Consider the following 17152-nt stretch of genomic DNA (forward strand, 5'->3'; position numbering starts at 1 on the left):
AATTGGGTAATTAACGGAAGTCATTATAAAAAGGGGGGAAAATATGAAGGTGATGTGTCTAGGGAGTCGGGGTTATTGATTCCTGTACGCACTTTTCCCAGGAGCCTAGTCTGCATATTGACGTGACGGTGTCACGGACATATTTTGGTTGAGTCCCCCTCTGGGATTGTTAGGACATCCGGACAACCGGATGCACAGACAAACAGACAGACACACAGATAGACAAAATTGAGCAAAAACAAAGTGAGAGCAATCTGAGATCATGACATAAGGTATTTGTGATAGAGAGATATCTGGATGCACAGATTGACAATAACTGACCATATTCTTCCAGGCCAGTCGTCTCGCGCCCGTCTTCGCCCACCGTAAAATCACAAATGGCGACAGTATCCCGAGAGAAATGGCACCACGACTACGTACCTCTGCTACCGATCGATCATTGGACTCGCCGACGAATTCAGAATCCAGAGCGACACTTCTGACAAGTCAACGCGGAAGTCAGGACTCGATGGATAGCGCCGCTGAGTGAGTTATATTTCTTTGAAGGCGTTTTAGGACGTGAGGTGGTGTCTAGATAAGCCAATTTTATATTTTTTGTGTAGATTAAATCTAGATCTCCATTTTTGTAGTTGACAACTTTTTTGTACGGGCGGTCCCTTGAGAGTTATAGCGCTTTGAAGTCGCGGCCTCTGCAGGCGCCCCCGGAGGTATTTAAGCTGGTTTAGAGCACTCTATATCCCTAGGGAGTGTCCGTACAAAAAAGTTGTCAACTACAAAAATGGAGATCTAGGTTTGATCTACACAGAAAATATAAAATTGGTTTATTTGAACACTTGGCCAGGAGGCACTGTCAAATTCGGACATATTTTCAAAAATTTACAAAAAAAAATGTTTACCAAAAAATTTTTTGTCATTTTTTGATGACCACAGGTGGTGCCGACATAAGGTATTTTTATATTTTTCATGTAGATAAAATCTAGATCTTTATTTTTGTAGTTGACAACTTATTTGTACGGACGGTCCCATGGGAGATAAGTGCGACGAATCGTCAAACCTCTAGTGGCACCTTAGCGACTTCAGAGCGCTATAACTTTCTAGGGACCGCCCGTAGAAAAAAGTTGTCATCAACTACAAAAATAGAGATTTGAATTTGATCTACACAGAAAATGTAGCAATTTTTATTTGGACACAACCAGAGGACATGAGGTAGTGTCAAAGTTGGACTTTGTCTTTTTTTTTTTTTGAAATTACAATATTTTTGTCTATTTTGTCTATTTTTGTTTGACCACAGGTGGTGCCGAGATAAACTATTTTTATATTTTTTGTGTAGATCAAATCTAGAACTCCATTTTTGTAGTTGACAACTTTTTTGTACGGGCGGTCCCTAGAAAGTTATGGAGCACTGAAGTAGCTCAGCAGGCTCCACCAGCTTCTTCAGAGCGCTATAACTCTCAAGGCACCGCCCGTAGAAAAAAGTTGTCAACTACAAAAATAAAGATCTAGGTTTGATCTACACAAAACATATAGAATTGTCCTATTTGACCGCAACCAGAGGACATGAGACACTGTCAAAGTTATGCAATTTTTCCACTCAAACTAAAAAAATCATCATTTTCAGAACCACTTCAATCGCCTCGGGAACTATAAGCTCACGTGACGGAAAGAAAAAAGGAAATTGGCTGAAAAAGTTCTCGTTTGGGAAGAGCAACAAGTCATAATTTCCAGATTTTCGTCCATCTGTGTGTCGGTTTGTCCCATTTCTTTTCTCAATTTCATTCCAAAAATTTTCTTTTTATCATTCCTTCCTCTTTTCTATGCCGAATTTTCAATTTTCTCAGTTCAAAATTCCCGCCCATTCTGCTTTAATTTATTGATTGATTGCTGTGATTTTTTCGATTTTTTCGATTTTTTTTCAAAATAAATTCGTTGTATTTTTTTGTCAATTCTAGGCCATGGCCTAGAATTCGTGGCCTAGGTTTCTCGTCTCAAAATGTTCGGCCACCAGCCAGTTATTGTGGCCTAGAAATTCCCAAGTCTTGTGGATGGCCTAACTTTTCTAAACATGAGTTTTGTAGGTCATGAACCCCCTGGCCTAACTTTCACACTGTTAGGAAAGTTAGGCCACGCCTGGCCTAGGAATCTCTGTGTGGCCTAGGTTTTCAAATTTAAAAAATTTAGGCCATCAGAGAGAAAATATTCGAAAATTTTTTCGAGTGTCTGTCTGTCCGGATGTCCGATGGGGTACTGTAGCTCCGAGAACCTGATGGCCTAGAAACCCAAATAGGAAAAGTTAGGCCACCGCATCCCAGATCTTCCCTTTCTGTTCCCGAATTTTTCAATCGGGTTTTTTTTTCTCAATTTCTTCGTATCAAACGAGAAAATAGTAGTCGATTGGATGATTCATAGCAACCAACACAAAAAGAAATAAACACAAAAAAACTACTGGAAACAAAACAATCGAGAAAATAAACATGAATAATGTATTTTTTTCGGCAGCAAACCGTTTTTTTCAGTCAAAAATGCGTCAAAGACACGCCAGATTCATATATCTGGCGCGCCTTTGACGCGGTCCCTAAGCGCCCAAGGCACGCCAGACTCTACGAAAATGTTAATATCGGTTTGGTTTGTTTTCGGGGATCATAGATGATCATGAGGCTGGCGCGACTTTGACGCGTCTGACTTCCCTGAAAACGCGCCTCAGGCACGCCAGTCTCCCAAAACTGTTGTTTTGAAGCGCTCAAGGCGCGCCAGACTCTTCAATTTCGATTTTTCAAGAAAACGCGCCAAAGGTGCACCAGTCTGTCCTCTTGCCTATAAGGCTGGCGCACCTTTGACGCGTCCTTCAAATCTCAAATTCTCAATATTATCGACTCAAATTAATTGAATTCCATGCGGTTTTCAGAAACTTTTCAATCCAAAAACGCGCCTAAGGAACGCCAGTCTGCTCAAGACGCCGCCTTAGCCTATCCATTTTTGCTTGTCCATAAGTCTGGTGCGCCTTCGGCGCGTTTTTTTTCTGAAAATCTTTCCCCTCGAGAACTCTACCTCTATTTCCATACCACTTTCTTTTTCTTTTTTAAATTTCAATTTTTCAAGAAAACACACTCAGAAACTTTTCAGAAACGCGTCAAAGGCACGCCAGATTCAAGAATCTATCTGGCGCGCCTTTGACGCGGTCCCTGAGCGCCCAAGGCACGCCAGACTCTATGAAAATGTAAATGTCGGTTTGGTTTGTTTTCGGGAATCATAGATGATCATAAGGCTGGCGCGCCTTTGACGCGTCCCCTCTGAATTTGTTTCTCCTCGAAAAATTGGGTTTTTTTTTTCCATTTTTTTCCAATCAACACATTGTTTTTATTCTCCTCGAAAACCATGTCCAATCAAAAAGTGTTTTTTTTTCCAATTTCCAATTTCAACCCCCTCAAATTCCATTAAAAAGTTCAACGGAATGGGATTTTTTGGTTTCCAATTTTCTATTCCTCATCTTAAAAATAGTGGGGAGATTGTGATGGACTTTGACTTCTGGGTGGTCAGGAGACATGTGATGGGGGACATCCGGATGAATGGATGGACAGACAGACAGACAGACAGACAGATGAATCCGAGAATCTGAGGATGCAAGCCTAAGGGACATTTCGCAACGAGTCGTTTTGCAACTGCATGGAATAATTTAAAGTCTTGATACATAGTTTGAGACCGGTACGTTTTAAAACAGGAGGCGTTTTGAAACTATGACATCTTGACACAGTTCCGAAATGTCACGGTTTCGAGGTGTCCAGTTGCAAAGTGTCCTGGAGTTTCTAGTTTCAAAACGACCCACCATCCTTGTTTTAAAACATTGAAACTTCCAAATGTCTCTTGGTTGCCAACAGTGTTGTTGGGAATTCCGACTTCCGACTTCCGACTTCCGGGTTTTTTTTCCACTTCCAACTTCCGACTTCCGACTTCCGGATAAGAAATTTCACTTCCGACTTCCGACTTCCGACTTCCGGATAAGGAATTTTACTTCCGACTTCTGTCATTACATAACAGTGAAATTTCCGAAAAGTAAATTTCGCAGAAATACATGGAAAAATGGTCTAAAAGGACAGAAAATATGCTTTTCTTCAGCCAAAAACTAATTTTCCACTGATTTTCGCGAATTTTATGAACTTTTTCTCTTGGAGTTTTTGAATCTTTGCGAAAAAATCTAACACCGACTTCCGACTTCCGACTTCCGGGTGTTTTTTTTACTTCCGACTTCCGACTTCCGACTTCCGGATAAGAAAATTTTCACTTCCCAACATCTCTGGTTGCCAAACGTCTCTTCCTCCGGTTTTGAGATGTCCGGTTTCCAAACGTCCACGTTACAGAACTACAGTAACCCTTCCGCTTCCCATATTCCCTGGTCTTCTCGTCTATTGCAAAAAGTAACGTTTTGAAATGTTGGCCGGTTTTGAGATGCGTCGGGTTTCTAAACGTCTCACCCCCCGAACTGCCCCATTTCAAAACTACAGTACCCCCTCTCCTTCCCAGGTATTCCCGGTCTCCCCCCCCCCTGATTTCTGATCACTTGCCTATTTTCGAAAATATTCGAAAACCATTCTCTCCTCTCCCAAACAACCCCATTACGCGTGTGTCATTTTTTGAAGAGTTTTGACATTTGCACCTCCGATTTTAGACTTTCTCTGCGTCTCTCACATCCCACACACTCTCTCTCTCTCTCGTCCACATCCCATTAAATATAATGGGTAGAACAGAACAGTACGAGGTGGTGCTGGGGCCCAAGTATGGGCGGTTGGAGCAAGAAAAATTATTGGCAAATTTTCGAATTCGAATTGAATCAGAGATGGGGATGGTCTAGGAGGGAGATTGAGAGTTTTCAGAAAAGTAGGGAGCGTCGAAGGTGCGCCAGACTCATATCCACAGACTGTATCATGGACGGCCAGGATCTTGATGACAAGACTGGTGCACCTTTGGCGCGTTTTCTTGAAAAAAAATTGAAAAACGAAGCAAGTGATATGGAAATAGAATTAGAGTTTTCGCGTCGACGGCGCGCCCCAGACTTATAGACAAACGAAAGGCGTCTAGCTACTAGATGGAGACCGCATCTTGAGCAGGCTGGCGTGCCTTTGACGCGTTTTCCGAAACGCCGGACGCGTCAAAGGCGCGCCCGCCTTATCAACTATGATCCCCGAAAACAAACCAAACCGATATTAACATTTTCGTAGAGTCTGGCGTGCCCTGGGCGCTCAGGGGCCGCGTCAAAGGCGCACTAGATAGATTTTATCTTGAAGCTGGCGTGCCTTTGACGCATTTTTTGACTGAAAAAAACCGCATGCTGCCAGAAAAAATACATTATTCATGTTGTTTTTATTTTCTCGAGAGTTGTCGATGGAAAAAGATTTTCGGAATGAAAACGCGTCGACGACGCGCCCGACTTATAGACAAACGAAAGGCTAGCTCCTCTGGATAGATGGAGACCGCATCTTGAGCAGACTGGCGTGCCTTTGACGCGTTTTTGAAAAGTTGCTCAGAAACGCATTAAATTCAGCTGTCGACAATTTCGAAAATTTGAGATTTGAAAGACGCGTCAAAGGTGCGCCAGCCCAAACTAAACGGACATAGCTTTTCGTAGAGTCTGGCGCGCAGTTGACGCGTTTTTCCTAAATTTTCAAATTCCCGAATTAGTCAGCTCTCGTGATGTTTTCCCAATAAGAGAAAGCGCCAAAGGTACGCCAGCGACGCGCCAAAAAACACCTGTGTCCTCAGAATTTCGAATCCCGCTCTGGCGCACCGTCGACGCGTTCCGAAAATTCCAGACTTCCGAAACAGTAGGCTCGAACGAAACGAATGGTTTTTAAGTTTTTTAAGTAATTCAGAGAAAAACGCGCCCAAGGTGCCCCTGATCGTTGACTCCAAAACGTCGCGGTTTCTCAGACCCTTTCCCCCCATCTCTCCAAGTCCACAACTCTCATTTTTCTGAATCCTTTGATCTCCAGAAATATTTTTTCATAACATCTTGTAGACTGTCTTTTCCATGTCGGGCGGCGTTTCTTTTGGCCACACATGGAGTACAAGTTGCCCTCCACTTCACTCTTTCCTTTTATCATTGTGCCGCCCGGCACGGCGGTAGGGGGGTGTCTAGCAGAAGTAAGTGACAACATGTAGGGAGTAATAAGGGGGAACATTTGAAAAACATAGAGGACGATTCTTGGAAATGGTTAGAAGCAAACATGAAGAAGATAATATTCTCACGGTGTTTATGCTCATCAAATGTGTCTGTGATGGGGGACGACAGATCAATGATCTACATTTGCATATGTACTTGACTTGATTAGTGGGAAACAAACTAATAGACATGATGATTTTTGAGAATGTTTGACAAGGGAAATCCTCTTTCAAACGACTCAAAAACTTGGCCCGTGATACTTTCGAGTTCGTAGAATCCGAATCTGGAATACGATTCTATTAAATCCTTCTGTGAACCGAATTATGAAAAACTTTTTTTATGGTCAAGCTTTTTTGCGTCACACGTGATCTGCCAAAATGCCTATCCAAATATACAGTACCGCTCAAAAGTATATTAAGTTTTGCCTTTTTCAATTAAAAACGCCCAACTTTGAGAGTGTGTCATGGTAATACTTATTGTACCATCAAGTAGATTTTTAATGGATCTTATAGATCAAAAATAGATCTCCATTTTTATAGTTGACAATTTTTTTGTAAGGACACTCCTTAGAGAGTTATGGTCATTTTAAAACGACAGCTCAAAAATCCGCACTATAAGTTGATTTTAGAGAGAAAATACGTTGACGATATGTAACTTGGTAGGGACCGCCCGTACAAAAAAGTTGTCAACTACAAAAATGAAGTTCTACCCTTGATCTGTATGATCCAACTGAAAAACTGCAAATGTCGCATTTTTAAATATCCAGTACTGTACAAACCTTTGTAGTTTTGTAACACTCACAGAACAAAAGCCGTGCATCTCCAATCACAAACTTTGATAGTACGTAATGACGGTGATACAATCTCAAATTTAACTCAAAATCTATTCCTGTAAATTTTCGCATTGAAATCTACTAAAATTATTGCTGAAGATGTAAATTGTATACCTACAGTACCGGACAAAAAGTTATCAATTTTGGTTGTTTTCAGTGGAAAATGACCAACTTTGACAGTGTATTTCGGTGTCACCTGATTGCCCGACAAACTCAAATTTATATAGGTTGAATAGAGCAAAAATAGCACATCATTTTTGTAGTTGATCATTTTTTTGTATGGACACTACCATGAAAGTTATAGATTGTCAAAGTGAAAATCTTCAAAATGTCGCAAATTTGCATTGAAATTAGTCGATTTCAAGGAGTAATGGGTTTCTTTACCTGTAACTTTTATGGTAGTGTACATACAAAAGAAAGGTCAACTACAAAAATGATGTACTATTTTTGCTCTGTCCAACCCATATAAACTTGAGTTTATCGGACAATCAGGTGACACCGAAATACACTGTCAAAGTTGGTCATTTTCCACTGAAAACAGCCAAAACTTAATATACTTTTGAGCGGTACTGTATACCTAACTTTCAGATTATCGCTTTTCCATGCTACTATCTGTCGTAACATGTTGCAAGACACTATTAAAATGAAACATAAACGTCAAATTGTGTCGAAATTTCTATTTAAAAAAGAGATGCACTTTGTTCTACTATTTCTCTTTCAGATTTTTAATGGAAAATGTTGATTGAAACCGCTTTAGAACATTCTTAGTGACACAGAACTCTATGTTATGGGGGTTTTTGTCTTTTTTATTCTTTTTGGAGCCTCATTGTCTGATTGTCGGTATTACCAAAGAAAGTCAGAATGGATAGACGACGCCCCTCTTATTGACCTTTTACATAGTGCACTCTTCCTCGCTCCCTCCTATTCCTTATCACAAAAAGGCGAAGAAGTTCAATTCTTTTCATTTGTTTAACCGAATGAATACAAAAAAGTGCTAGTTCTTCTGATCACGTACATATGTATGTCGCTGCATATTCAGTTTTTTTAAAACGAAATTAGAGACGATTTTGAGTTTTTCTAAGGTTGTTCTCAAAATTGTCGACTCAAATTAATTGAATACCATTTCAGAAACTTTTCAATCCAAAAACTCGCCTAAGGCACGCCAGTCTGCTCAAGACGCGGTCTTTGCCTATCCAATTTCGCTTCTCCATGAGTCTGGTTCGCCTTGGGCGCGTTTTTCTGAAAATTTTTCCACTTGAAAACTCTAACTGCAACTTTGAGAGTGTGTCATGGTAATACTTATTGTTCTATCAAGTAGATTTTTAATGGATCATACAAATCAAAAATGGGGCTCCATTTTTGTAGTTGACAACTTTTTTGTATGAGCACTGCCTAGAGAGTTATGGTCATTCGAAGTCGACAGCTCAAAAATCGCACTATTTTGCACTGAAAAGAGTCGATTTGAGGGAGAAATTACTTCGATAATATGTAACTCTCTAGGGAGTGTCCGTACAAAAAAGCTGTCTTCGACACTCCAGACAATCCTCCGGTTGTCTTCCCCAGCATCCTCGAGAATTGCAGTTTGGATCACAAACTTCCTCATCGCTAACTGCAAAATTGTTTGGCTTTTGATTTAAAATATTCAGACTATACAGTACTGGCCATGAAGAATGCGACACTTGCAGTTTTTAGTTGAAAATGGTCAACTTTGTGAGTGTGACACGGCCTCCTTGAGAGTCTCACAATATAGATTTTTTATGGAGTGTATAGATCACAAATAGAGCTTCATTTTTGTAGTTGACAACATTTTTGTACGAGCACATTCTAAGAAGTTACAGGTAGTCTTTGTAAAAAGCTCAAAAATCACACCTTTTAGCACTGAAAAACGGCAACAATTGCGAGACATTTCTTTGGCGATCGATAACTTTTTAGGATATGCTCGTACAGAAAAGTTGTCAACTACAAAAATGAAGTTCTATTTTTGATCTATACAATCCATTAACAATCAATATTGTAAGACTATCAGGGAGGCCGTGTCACAGTCATAAAGTTGACCATTTTCAACTAAAAACTGCATGTGTCGCATTCTTTAAGGACAATACTGTATGTATGTCGTTGCATGTTAATTAAGTTTTTTGTTATGAAATTAGAGAAGGTTTCAAGAGGAGGTACTTGAGAGCTTACGGGGCCTATGCTGATTGAAGCCAGCACAATTTCTGAAAAATCTTCTTAAGTCCTACTTTTCTCAAGAATATACCAAAATGTAGAAATTTGAAACGCTTTAAAAAAATGTCTTTAAAAATGCGCGATTTCTGTGCATTACGAGAGAACTTACACTAATTTTTATGAAAGTTTCAAAAAATTTGTGAAACCGGGATTTCTCAACGCTGGCTGGGATAAAGGGCCAAAAAACGCAAAAATGAGCAAGAATTCATTCTAGCCCTGCCCGCAACACATCACCGATTAGCCATTCGACGCCAAAGTAGATCAGTGACACAAAACTCGTCGAGATCTACATTTTTGTATATGTTTCAGCTAATTAAAGGAGGACTGAAGTCATATTTTTTGTATTTCAGATTCTGATACTTCGGAAAATTCTGAACAACTTTCATCATTGGAGCATATGATAAAAATTGTTCTAAATGCCCTAAATTCACGTTTTCCCAGCTCAAAAGGATCCTAGGTGGAAAAGTTTTCCCACGCGAATTTTTGCCCCCGTGTAGTCCTCTCGGACAAAATATTTATTTTTATTTCTCGATTTTTCGTTTTCTTGCTTTTTTCAACAAAATTTCGTGTTTTTTTTTTCAATTTATATCGTAAAAAAGACTCACTTTGAAGCGAGTTACGCGTCTATCTTTCTGTACATCCAAATTTCCAGATGTCTGACTATCCGTAAGTCGTTTATCGTCCTCTCAATCCTCCTCAAAGCTTCCATATTTGTGTTTTACCAAATGTCTTCCTCCTCTCACTAGGGAAGGCCTCCAGGTGACCGTGGAGTTATGGGACGTGACCTATATCGTTGGAAAGCTGAGAAAACGCTGATTTCAAATGTACATCCAGTTTTTGCACTCGAGGCCTGGTATTCGAGAAAAACGAGGTCAAAGTTTGGACATGCGTGGCGCAGGTCATGTCGATGTTTTAAACACGTCGGTAAGGTAATGACTTGTCAGGGATCCAAACTTTGACTTCGTTTTTCTCGAATACTAGGTCTCGAGGGCAAAAACTGAATATATATTTGAAATCAGCGTTTTCTCAGCTTTCCAATGATATAGGTCACGTCCTATAACTCCAGACCGAGTCGAGGACCTTCCCTATTCAGTCCCCCCGTGCTTTTTATCTGTCTGTCTGTCCATCCGTCCGGATGTCTGCCCCACCTCCAACACCTAAACAAACATTCCTCAAATTTCAAAAATCTTTGTCTCTCTACCTGTCTATTTCTCTCCTCTCTCCTCTCCCCTTCCCTCAAGGGGTGGAGCCTCCGGTGGTGTTCAGCGCCGCCTCGCCGGCGCCCCGCCCACTTTTCTGTCTCCTCTCTCCAGCCGACTCCTCCGCTTGCCCCTCTTCTATTGTTGTCCTAAACTTTTTGCGTTTTCTCTAAATATTTTCGTTGTGTGCTCTCGCTCCAGAAGGCTCTACCACCAGAAGAGTATGATGGATTCGTTCCATCCGCCACTGATCCTTCTCCTCCTTCTCATGCTCCTGATCTCGATCCCGACCGCCTTCGCCCGCCGCTCCCATCGTAACGCCCTTGTCGAGATCCCCGACAAGGCGATGCTTAACGGAACCGTCTACGTCATCTCGCCGCTGATGCCCAAAGTTTTTGTGGAGACTGGAGAATTCACGATCAACTCGTCCCAATGCCTTCACTACTCGTTCAACATGACCGAGAATCGTGTCAAGTGAGTTTGGGCGGGAAAAAAAATTTGAAACGTTTTTAAAATTCAAAAAAATCTTACGGTAGCGTGTGGGTACCCCAAAAAGATTTTTAGAATGCGCGAGAGGTTTTTTTTCTAATTTTGAGATTCAAAAATCTTGCGTTTTTATCATAAAATCTTAAGGCTGGCGCGCCTTTGACGCGTCGTCCTTCACATCGAAAGCTCTCGAAATTGTCGACTCAAAATAACTGAATTCAAAGCGTTTTTTTTGCAAATTTAGAAACGCGTCAAAGGCACGCCAGCCTGCTCAATACGTGGTATCTGTCTATTCATTTTGCTTGTCTCATCTTTCATATGTCTGGCGCGCCGTCGACGCGTTTTTATACTGAAATTTCTTACTCTAGAGTTAGTGTGCCTCAAAAAATTCCCAAAAAATTATTTATTTATTTATTTCGACATCATTGATTGTCAGTCAGAGAGAGAGAAACGAACTCGAATCTTATCAATTTTTTCGCCTTGTTCCAATTTTCGGTGGTGTGGTGACTCAGCAAATTTCTTCAGCAACAATTTTTTTCTCGAGAACAACGGGGACAACAAAATTATTGAGACCACGTAGAAAAAAGAGGGATTTCGAAATTCCCAAGGTTTTAGTTGGGTCATGTGGTGACCTACTTTTTGAAAATTTGGGATTCTAGGCCATTGGAATCTTGAGCTATTCGAGGTTTTGGGGACAATAGGTCTCCGGGTTTCAAGATCTTAACCTATTCGAGGTTTTGGAGATTCTAGGACCGTCGCCTTGAAGGGATTTCGGCCACGCGCGATTCTTGGGATTCTAGGCCACCACGTTTTTGAGATCATAGGCCATCATCATACTTGCAAACCGGGCCGAAACGGGTCGTCACGGACCGTCTCGTAATTCGCTTCAAACTGAGTTTTATGAGCTCAAAAATATACCAAATTGTAGATCTCAACGAGTTCTATGCCCGTGGCCTACTACGGGTCGGATGGCTATTCGGTTATGTGCCGCGAGCCGGACCAGAAAGGCTTTTTTGGCCATTTTCGCGTTTTTTGGCACCGTTTCCCGGCCCGTAGTAGGTCATGGACATAGAACTTGTCGAGATCTAAATTTTGGTATACTTTTGAGCTCATAATATTGAGATTGAAGGAAATTACAGGCGGGCCCGTTTCGGTCCGGTTTGCAAGTATGATGATGGCCTACGATCTCAAAAACGTTGTGGCCTAGAATCCCAAGAATCGCGTGGCCGAAAATCCGTCAAGGCGACGGCCCTAGAATCTCTTTAAGGGTTTTCGTGCTCTTCGAAGGATTCTAGGTCATCACAGTTTTGGGATTTTTGTCTTTAAGGGTGTTAGACACATAGCCAAGACTCCCGCATTCCTAGGCCACCACTTTCCGTTTCCTTTGAAAACTTTTTTGCCTCTACTCCATCTGTCTCCAACCACCAAAACTGTACACATTGTTTACTCTAAGCATCTCCCCACTTTCTCCTTAACGTACTTATCACACATTTACACCTCTTTTATCATCATAAGCGCCCCGAAAGGGGGGAAAGAGTTGTTGTCTTTCTTGTGTGTGTGTTGCCAAAAGTCATTAGGGTGTCAATGGAGCGTGGAAGCCTCGGAGAAAGTTTCGAGGAGGGATGGTCTGAGAACTTTGGGGAACTGAAATTTGGGATTCTAGGCCATCAATTTCTAGGCCACACTGAGAAACACTTTAAGGAATTTTCTCTACGGCCTAGAAACCCAATTTTCCTAGGCCACCATTTTTCCATTCCGCAGAAGGAACATAAATACGTTGTCAATTATCTTAATGTCAACATCAGCTACCACCACCAACTGACACAATTCGCTGATAACAACCCATCAACCGTTTTTGTTTAGCAAATACACAAATAATTGATAATTAGGGGGGGGGGGGGCAATTTATTATCACGGTGGGAGGAGTCTGAAGTTTAGTGACCTAGAAACCCAAACTTTTTCAAAAATGGCCTTTTTTCACAAAAAACACGTTTTATAAATTGCGGCCTAGCCTCCCAAAACTCGGTCACCATGAAAAACATGAAAATATCAAAAATTAGCAAACGCGCTCTATCGAGAATTTTTCGAAAAATTCAATTATTGACGTTCTCGTCATTGGAGCGCGTTTGCAAGACTTTTAGATTGTTTTAACCTCAATATTGCCAATAGAGCGCGGTTGCAAACCTTCAAAAAATTAGAAACAAAACTGAAAACTGAGCAATCGCGCTCTATTGATAATTTTTCAAAACTGACGTATTTAGGCTTTAAAATTGCACAGAAACATAATTTTTGAGTTGTTAAAAAAAATTGGTGGCCTAACTTTTCCCAAAACTCGGCCAGCAAGTTTTTTTTACAAAAAGTGTTCATTGCAGCGCACTTGCATCATCTTTGACCTGAAAATGTTTTTTTGAAGGATTTCAAAGTAAGAAATAGAGCGCACTTTCCAAATGGAAAAAAAAATTTGCCAATTTAGCGATTTTTTGCAATTTTCTGGAAAAAAAACACCAAAAAAACGTCGGTGGCCGAGTTTTTGCAAATGGTGGCCTAACTTCCCTGTCACTCTTTTCACAAAATGTTCATTGGAGCGCATCTGCATCATCCTCAATACCGATCATAAAATTCGTCCTTCTCCCTTTTAAAGGGTATGCACTTGCGCCCTAGCGAGAAATTTCCGACTGGTACCATGCAAATACGCTCCAATGAGAATTTGTGAGAAAATGGGCGAAAATCGTGTTTATAACAGTTAAAAATATAAATTTCTCATTAGAGCGCACTTACTCATTTTTCAAATTAATGCAAATATTCGGTGGTATGAAAACGCGCGCTATTGATAAAAACTGGATTTTCACTGTTTTTACACGAAAAATGCAATCGCGCTCCATTGAGAAAACGCTAAATATTGTGTTTTTCCAAATATTTTAAACTCTAGGGGTTATGCAAACGCGCTCCACTGATAAAAACTGGATTTTCACTGTTTTTACACGAAAAATGCAAATGTGCTCCATTGAGAAAACGTTAAATATCGTGTCTCTAGGGGTTATGCAGACACGCTCTATTGATAAAAACTGGATTTTCACTGTTTTTACCCGAAAAATGCAATCGCGCTCCATTGAGAAACTGTTCGCCTGTTTCCCAGAGTTCGTCATCTTCTCCAAAACTTTTGGTAGATCATAAAATAGTTCCGTTCCCCCAAAGTATATATTTGCGGCCCCTTTTCTTTTCATCGTCGTCTTCATAGTCACTTCCCCCCATTTTTCTTCATAGGCAACTATAACACAATAGTACGAAAAAGCTGGATGGGGGGGGGGGGGGGGGTGCCAAAACCAAAAAGGTGTTGTTGCGCAACAAGACACCCCCTTTTTCAAGACACCCCCACCCCTTTCCCGCGCTATGCCATAGAGCGCACAGGAAGAACAAATATTTCGATGGGTTTCAAATTTCTGCTGCAGCAGCATAGTGCAAATATAAAATATTGAAATATATATATATATTCCTAGTGATGTATCATGTTTATGAAAAGACACGAGTGATCGGGGCACGTCTCCTGAAGTGACGTCTTCTGTGGCGTCAAAAAGTCCTCTGTACCAAACTCTTCCCCAAGAATTTTCGAGTACCACGGCGGGTAGATCCCGCGAATCTCGCCAGACGGGAGAATACTTCTCACTGTGAAAAAGTCGGGACATGCCGGGTGGCGGAGGATGGCGTCGAATAGTTGGGTTACTGTATCCGTGGTGGTGGAGAGGCGGAGCTGGAGACGGGCGCCCGATGGGTAGCGGATTAGTAGGTGGTGGTACGGTGGGCCACTGGTTGGAGGCGGCTGATCTGCTGAAATAGTTTTCGGTTATATAGGGATGGCCGAGTTTTGGGAAGTTAGGCCACGAAAAAAATTTCGAAAATTTGATTGGTGGCCAAACTTTTGCAAAAATTCGGCCACCTATCTTTTTCCTGTATTTTCATGAAAAATACACGAAAAACCTTGAAAAAAAAAGCTGGTGGCCGAAAGTTAGGCTACCATTTGCAAAAGTTCGACCACCGACGTTATTTTTTGGGTTTTCAGGGAAATTTGTGGAAAAATCGGAAAAATTTATATTTTGGCAAATTTTATTGAGAGTGGAAAGTGCGCTCTATCGCTAATCCCCAAAAAACACTTTTTTTTAAAACATGATACAAAACACTTCATGGCCGAGTTTTGGGAAGTTAGGCCACTGCGATTTTTGAAAAAAATTAAAAAACGACGCTAAAATTACGTTTTTATGCATTTTTTACGTAATTTTCGAAGATTCTCAATAGAGCGCATTTTCTCAGTTTCCATTTAAACTTATTTGAAGGTATGAAACCGCGCTCTATAGACAATATTGAGGTTAAAACAATTTAAAAGTTTTGCAAACGCGCTCCAATGACGAAAACGTCAATAATTAAATTTTTCGAAAAATTCTCAATAGAGCGCGTTTGCTAATTTTTGTTATTTTCGTGTTTTTTGATGCTTTTCAGGGAAAATTGTGGAAAAATCGCAAAAATTCAATAATTTTTCGAAATTTTGTCTAAAACCTCAAAAAATTATGGTGGCCTAACTTCCCAAAACTCGGCCATCATCTTTTTTTCCCTGTGTTTTTCACATTTTTTTTCGCAGTTTTCACTGTTTTTTATCGAAATTTCCAACAAAAAAATCACGATAAAGACAGGTGGCCGAGTTTTTGCAAAAGTTAGGCCACCAATTTTTTTTCCAAAATTGGCCTTTTTTCACAAAAAAAACGTTTTGCAAATTGCGGCCTAGCCTCCCAAAACTCGGTCACCATCAAAAACATGAAAAATCAAAAATTAGCAAACGCGCTCTATCGAAAATTTTCCGAAAAATTCAATTATTGACGTTTTCGTCATTGGAGCGCGTTTGCAGAATTTCAAAAACGTAATTTTTTTGTCGTTTTTTCAATTTTTTTCAAAAATCTCAGTGGCCTAACTGCCCAAAACTCGGCCATCAAGTTTTTTTCCGGTTTTTGAAAAATTTTCATAATCATTATCACTGAAACGATTGGAGCGCATTTGCATCATCTTTGACCAAAAATGTGATCCATTTTCCATTTTGAGCAAAAATGTGGCCAAAAATAGATATTTTGCTACTTATTTTTCACAATTTTCTCTTAAAACCCAAAAAATGTCGATGGCCGAACTTTTGCAAAGTGGCCTAGGTTCCCAAATCTCGGCCATCAGTTTTTTTCGGCATGGCCTAGAAACCCGAATTAAGCCACCACCAAAATGTTCATCTGGTGGCCTAACTTTTGCACTTTTTGGGTTTCTAGGCCACGCCCCCTCCCCGGGGGAGTACTGTACCTTGGATTTTCTCTCTATACAACTGAATCGTTTGTTTCCGGAGCACTTTTCGCTCCGCCTCCAATCGAATCTTCTCTTTTTCCTCTTTTTTTGCCAAATCCTTCGCCAAACTATCCGCGTATTCTTGATTCTGCAAATGCGCTCTATTGGACTTTGCTCTATTGGACTTGTGCGATGGGGCGCACATGCATACCAATCTTGATGCATATGCGCTCTATCGAGTTCTATGGGGCGCGCTTGGTGTAAACGCGCCCTATTGCGAATTCTCAATGTAGCGCACTTGCCTGTTGGCTCCGTAGAGCGCGGTCCTCGGCGAGTTTGTCGTTAGTCATGATGGTAGTGTGTACAAGTATTTAGTAATGAATTGGGAAATAAATTTTTTTCGAAAAAAAAAATCTTGTTAGGAAATTTTTTTTTGACACCTTGACCTCAGGGGGTGTCAAGGTAAGGTTTTCAAAATTTTTGAATTTTTGATTTTGGAAAGATGTAAGTGCGCTCTATTGACAAATATGTGTTCTTAGGTTATGCAAGCGCGCTCCATTGAGAAAACGTCAAAATTTGGGTTTTTGAGGCGCTTTTCGAAAATTATTGGGTTACTGGAACCATGCAAATGCGCTCCGATGAGAATTTGTGAGAAAGTGGGTGAAAATCGTGTTTATAACAGTTAAAAATATAAATTTCTCATTAGAGCGCACTTACTCATTTTTCAAATTTATTCAATTATTAGGTTGTATGTAAACGCGCTCTATTGATAAAAGTTGGATTTTCACGGTTTTTTCTCAAAAATGCAAACGCGCTCTATTGAGAAAACGTTAAATATCGGGGTTTTCCATGAAATGCTAAACTTAATGGGGTCTGCAAATACGCTCTATCGATAAAAGTTGGATTTTCACAGTTTTTTCACAAAAATGCAAACGCGCTCCATTGAGA

At 40.6% G+C, this 17152-nt stretch overlaps 3 protein-coding genes across 3 annotated transcripts; 2 read left to right on the plus strand and 1 right to left on the minus strand.

The window, feature by feature from the left end:
* Positions 1–400: 400 nt before the first annotated feature.
* On the plus strand, positions 401–1718 carry GCK72_004248 (uncharacterized protein; the record flags this gene model as incomplete). The annotated part of the gene is made up of 2 exons (XM_053724563.1): positions 401–525; positions 1619–1718. 2 exons carry the CDS (start codon positions 401–403, stop codon positions 1716–1718), a joined length of 225 nt encoding a protein of 74 aa, XP_053588757.1.
* An 8913-nt stretch (positions 1719–10631) lies between these two features.
* On the plus strand, positions 10632–10886 carry GCK72_004249 (uncharacterized protein; the record flags this gene model as incomplete). Its single annotated transcript, XM_053724564.1, has 1 exon — positions 10632–10886. One exon carries the CDS (start codon positions 10632–10634, stop codon positions 10884–10886), a length of 255 nt encoding a protein of 84 aa, XP_053588758.1.
* A 3501-nt stretch (positions 10887–14387) lies between these two features.
* Positions 14388–16554, minus strand: GCK72_004250 (uncharacterized protein; the record flags this gene model as incomplete). Its single annotated transcript, XM_053724565.1, has 3 exons — positions 14388–14719; positions 16223–16352; positions 16507–16554. The coding sequence occupies 3 exons, from the start codon at positions 16552–16554 to the stop codon at positions 14388–14390; spliced, it is 510 nt and encodes a 169-aa protein (XP_053588759.1).
* Between the last annotated feature and the right edge of the window lie 598 nt (positions 16555–17152).

This window comes from Caenorhabditis remanei, chromosome II (assembly GCF_010183535.1).
Source record: "Caenorhabditis remanei strain PX506 chromosome II, whole genome shotgun sequence".
NCBI lineage: Eukaryota > Metazoa > Nematoda > Chromadorea > Rhabditida > Rhabditidae > Caenorhabditis > Caenorhabditis remanei.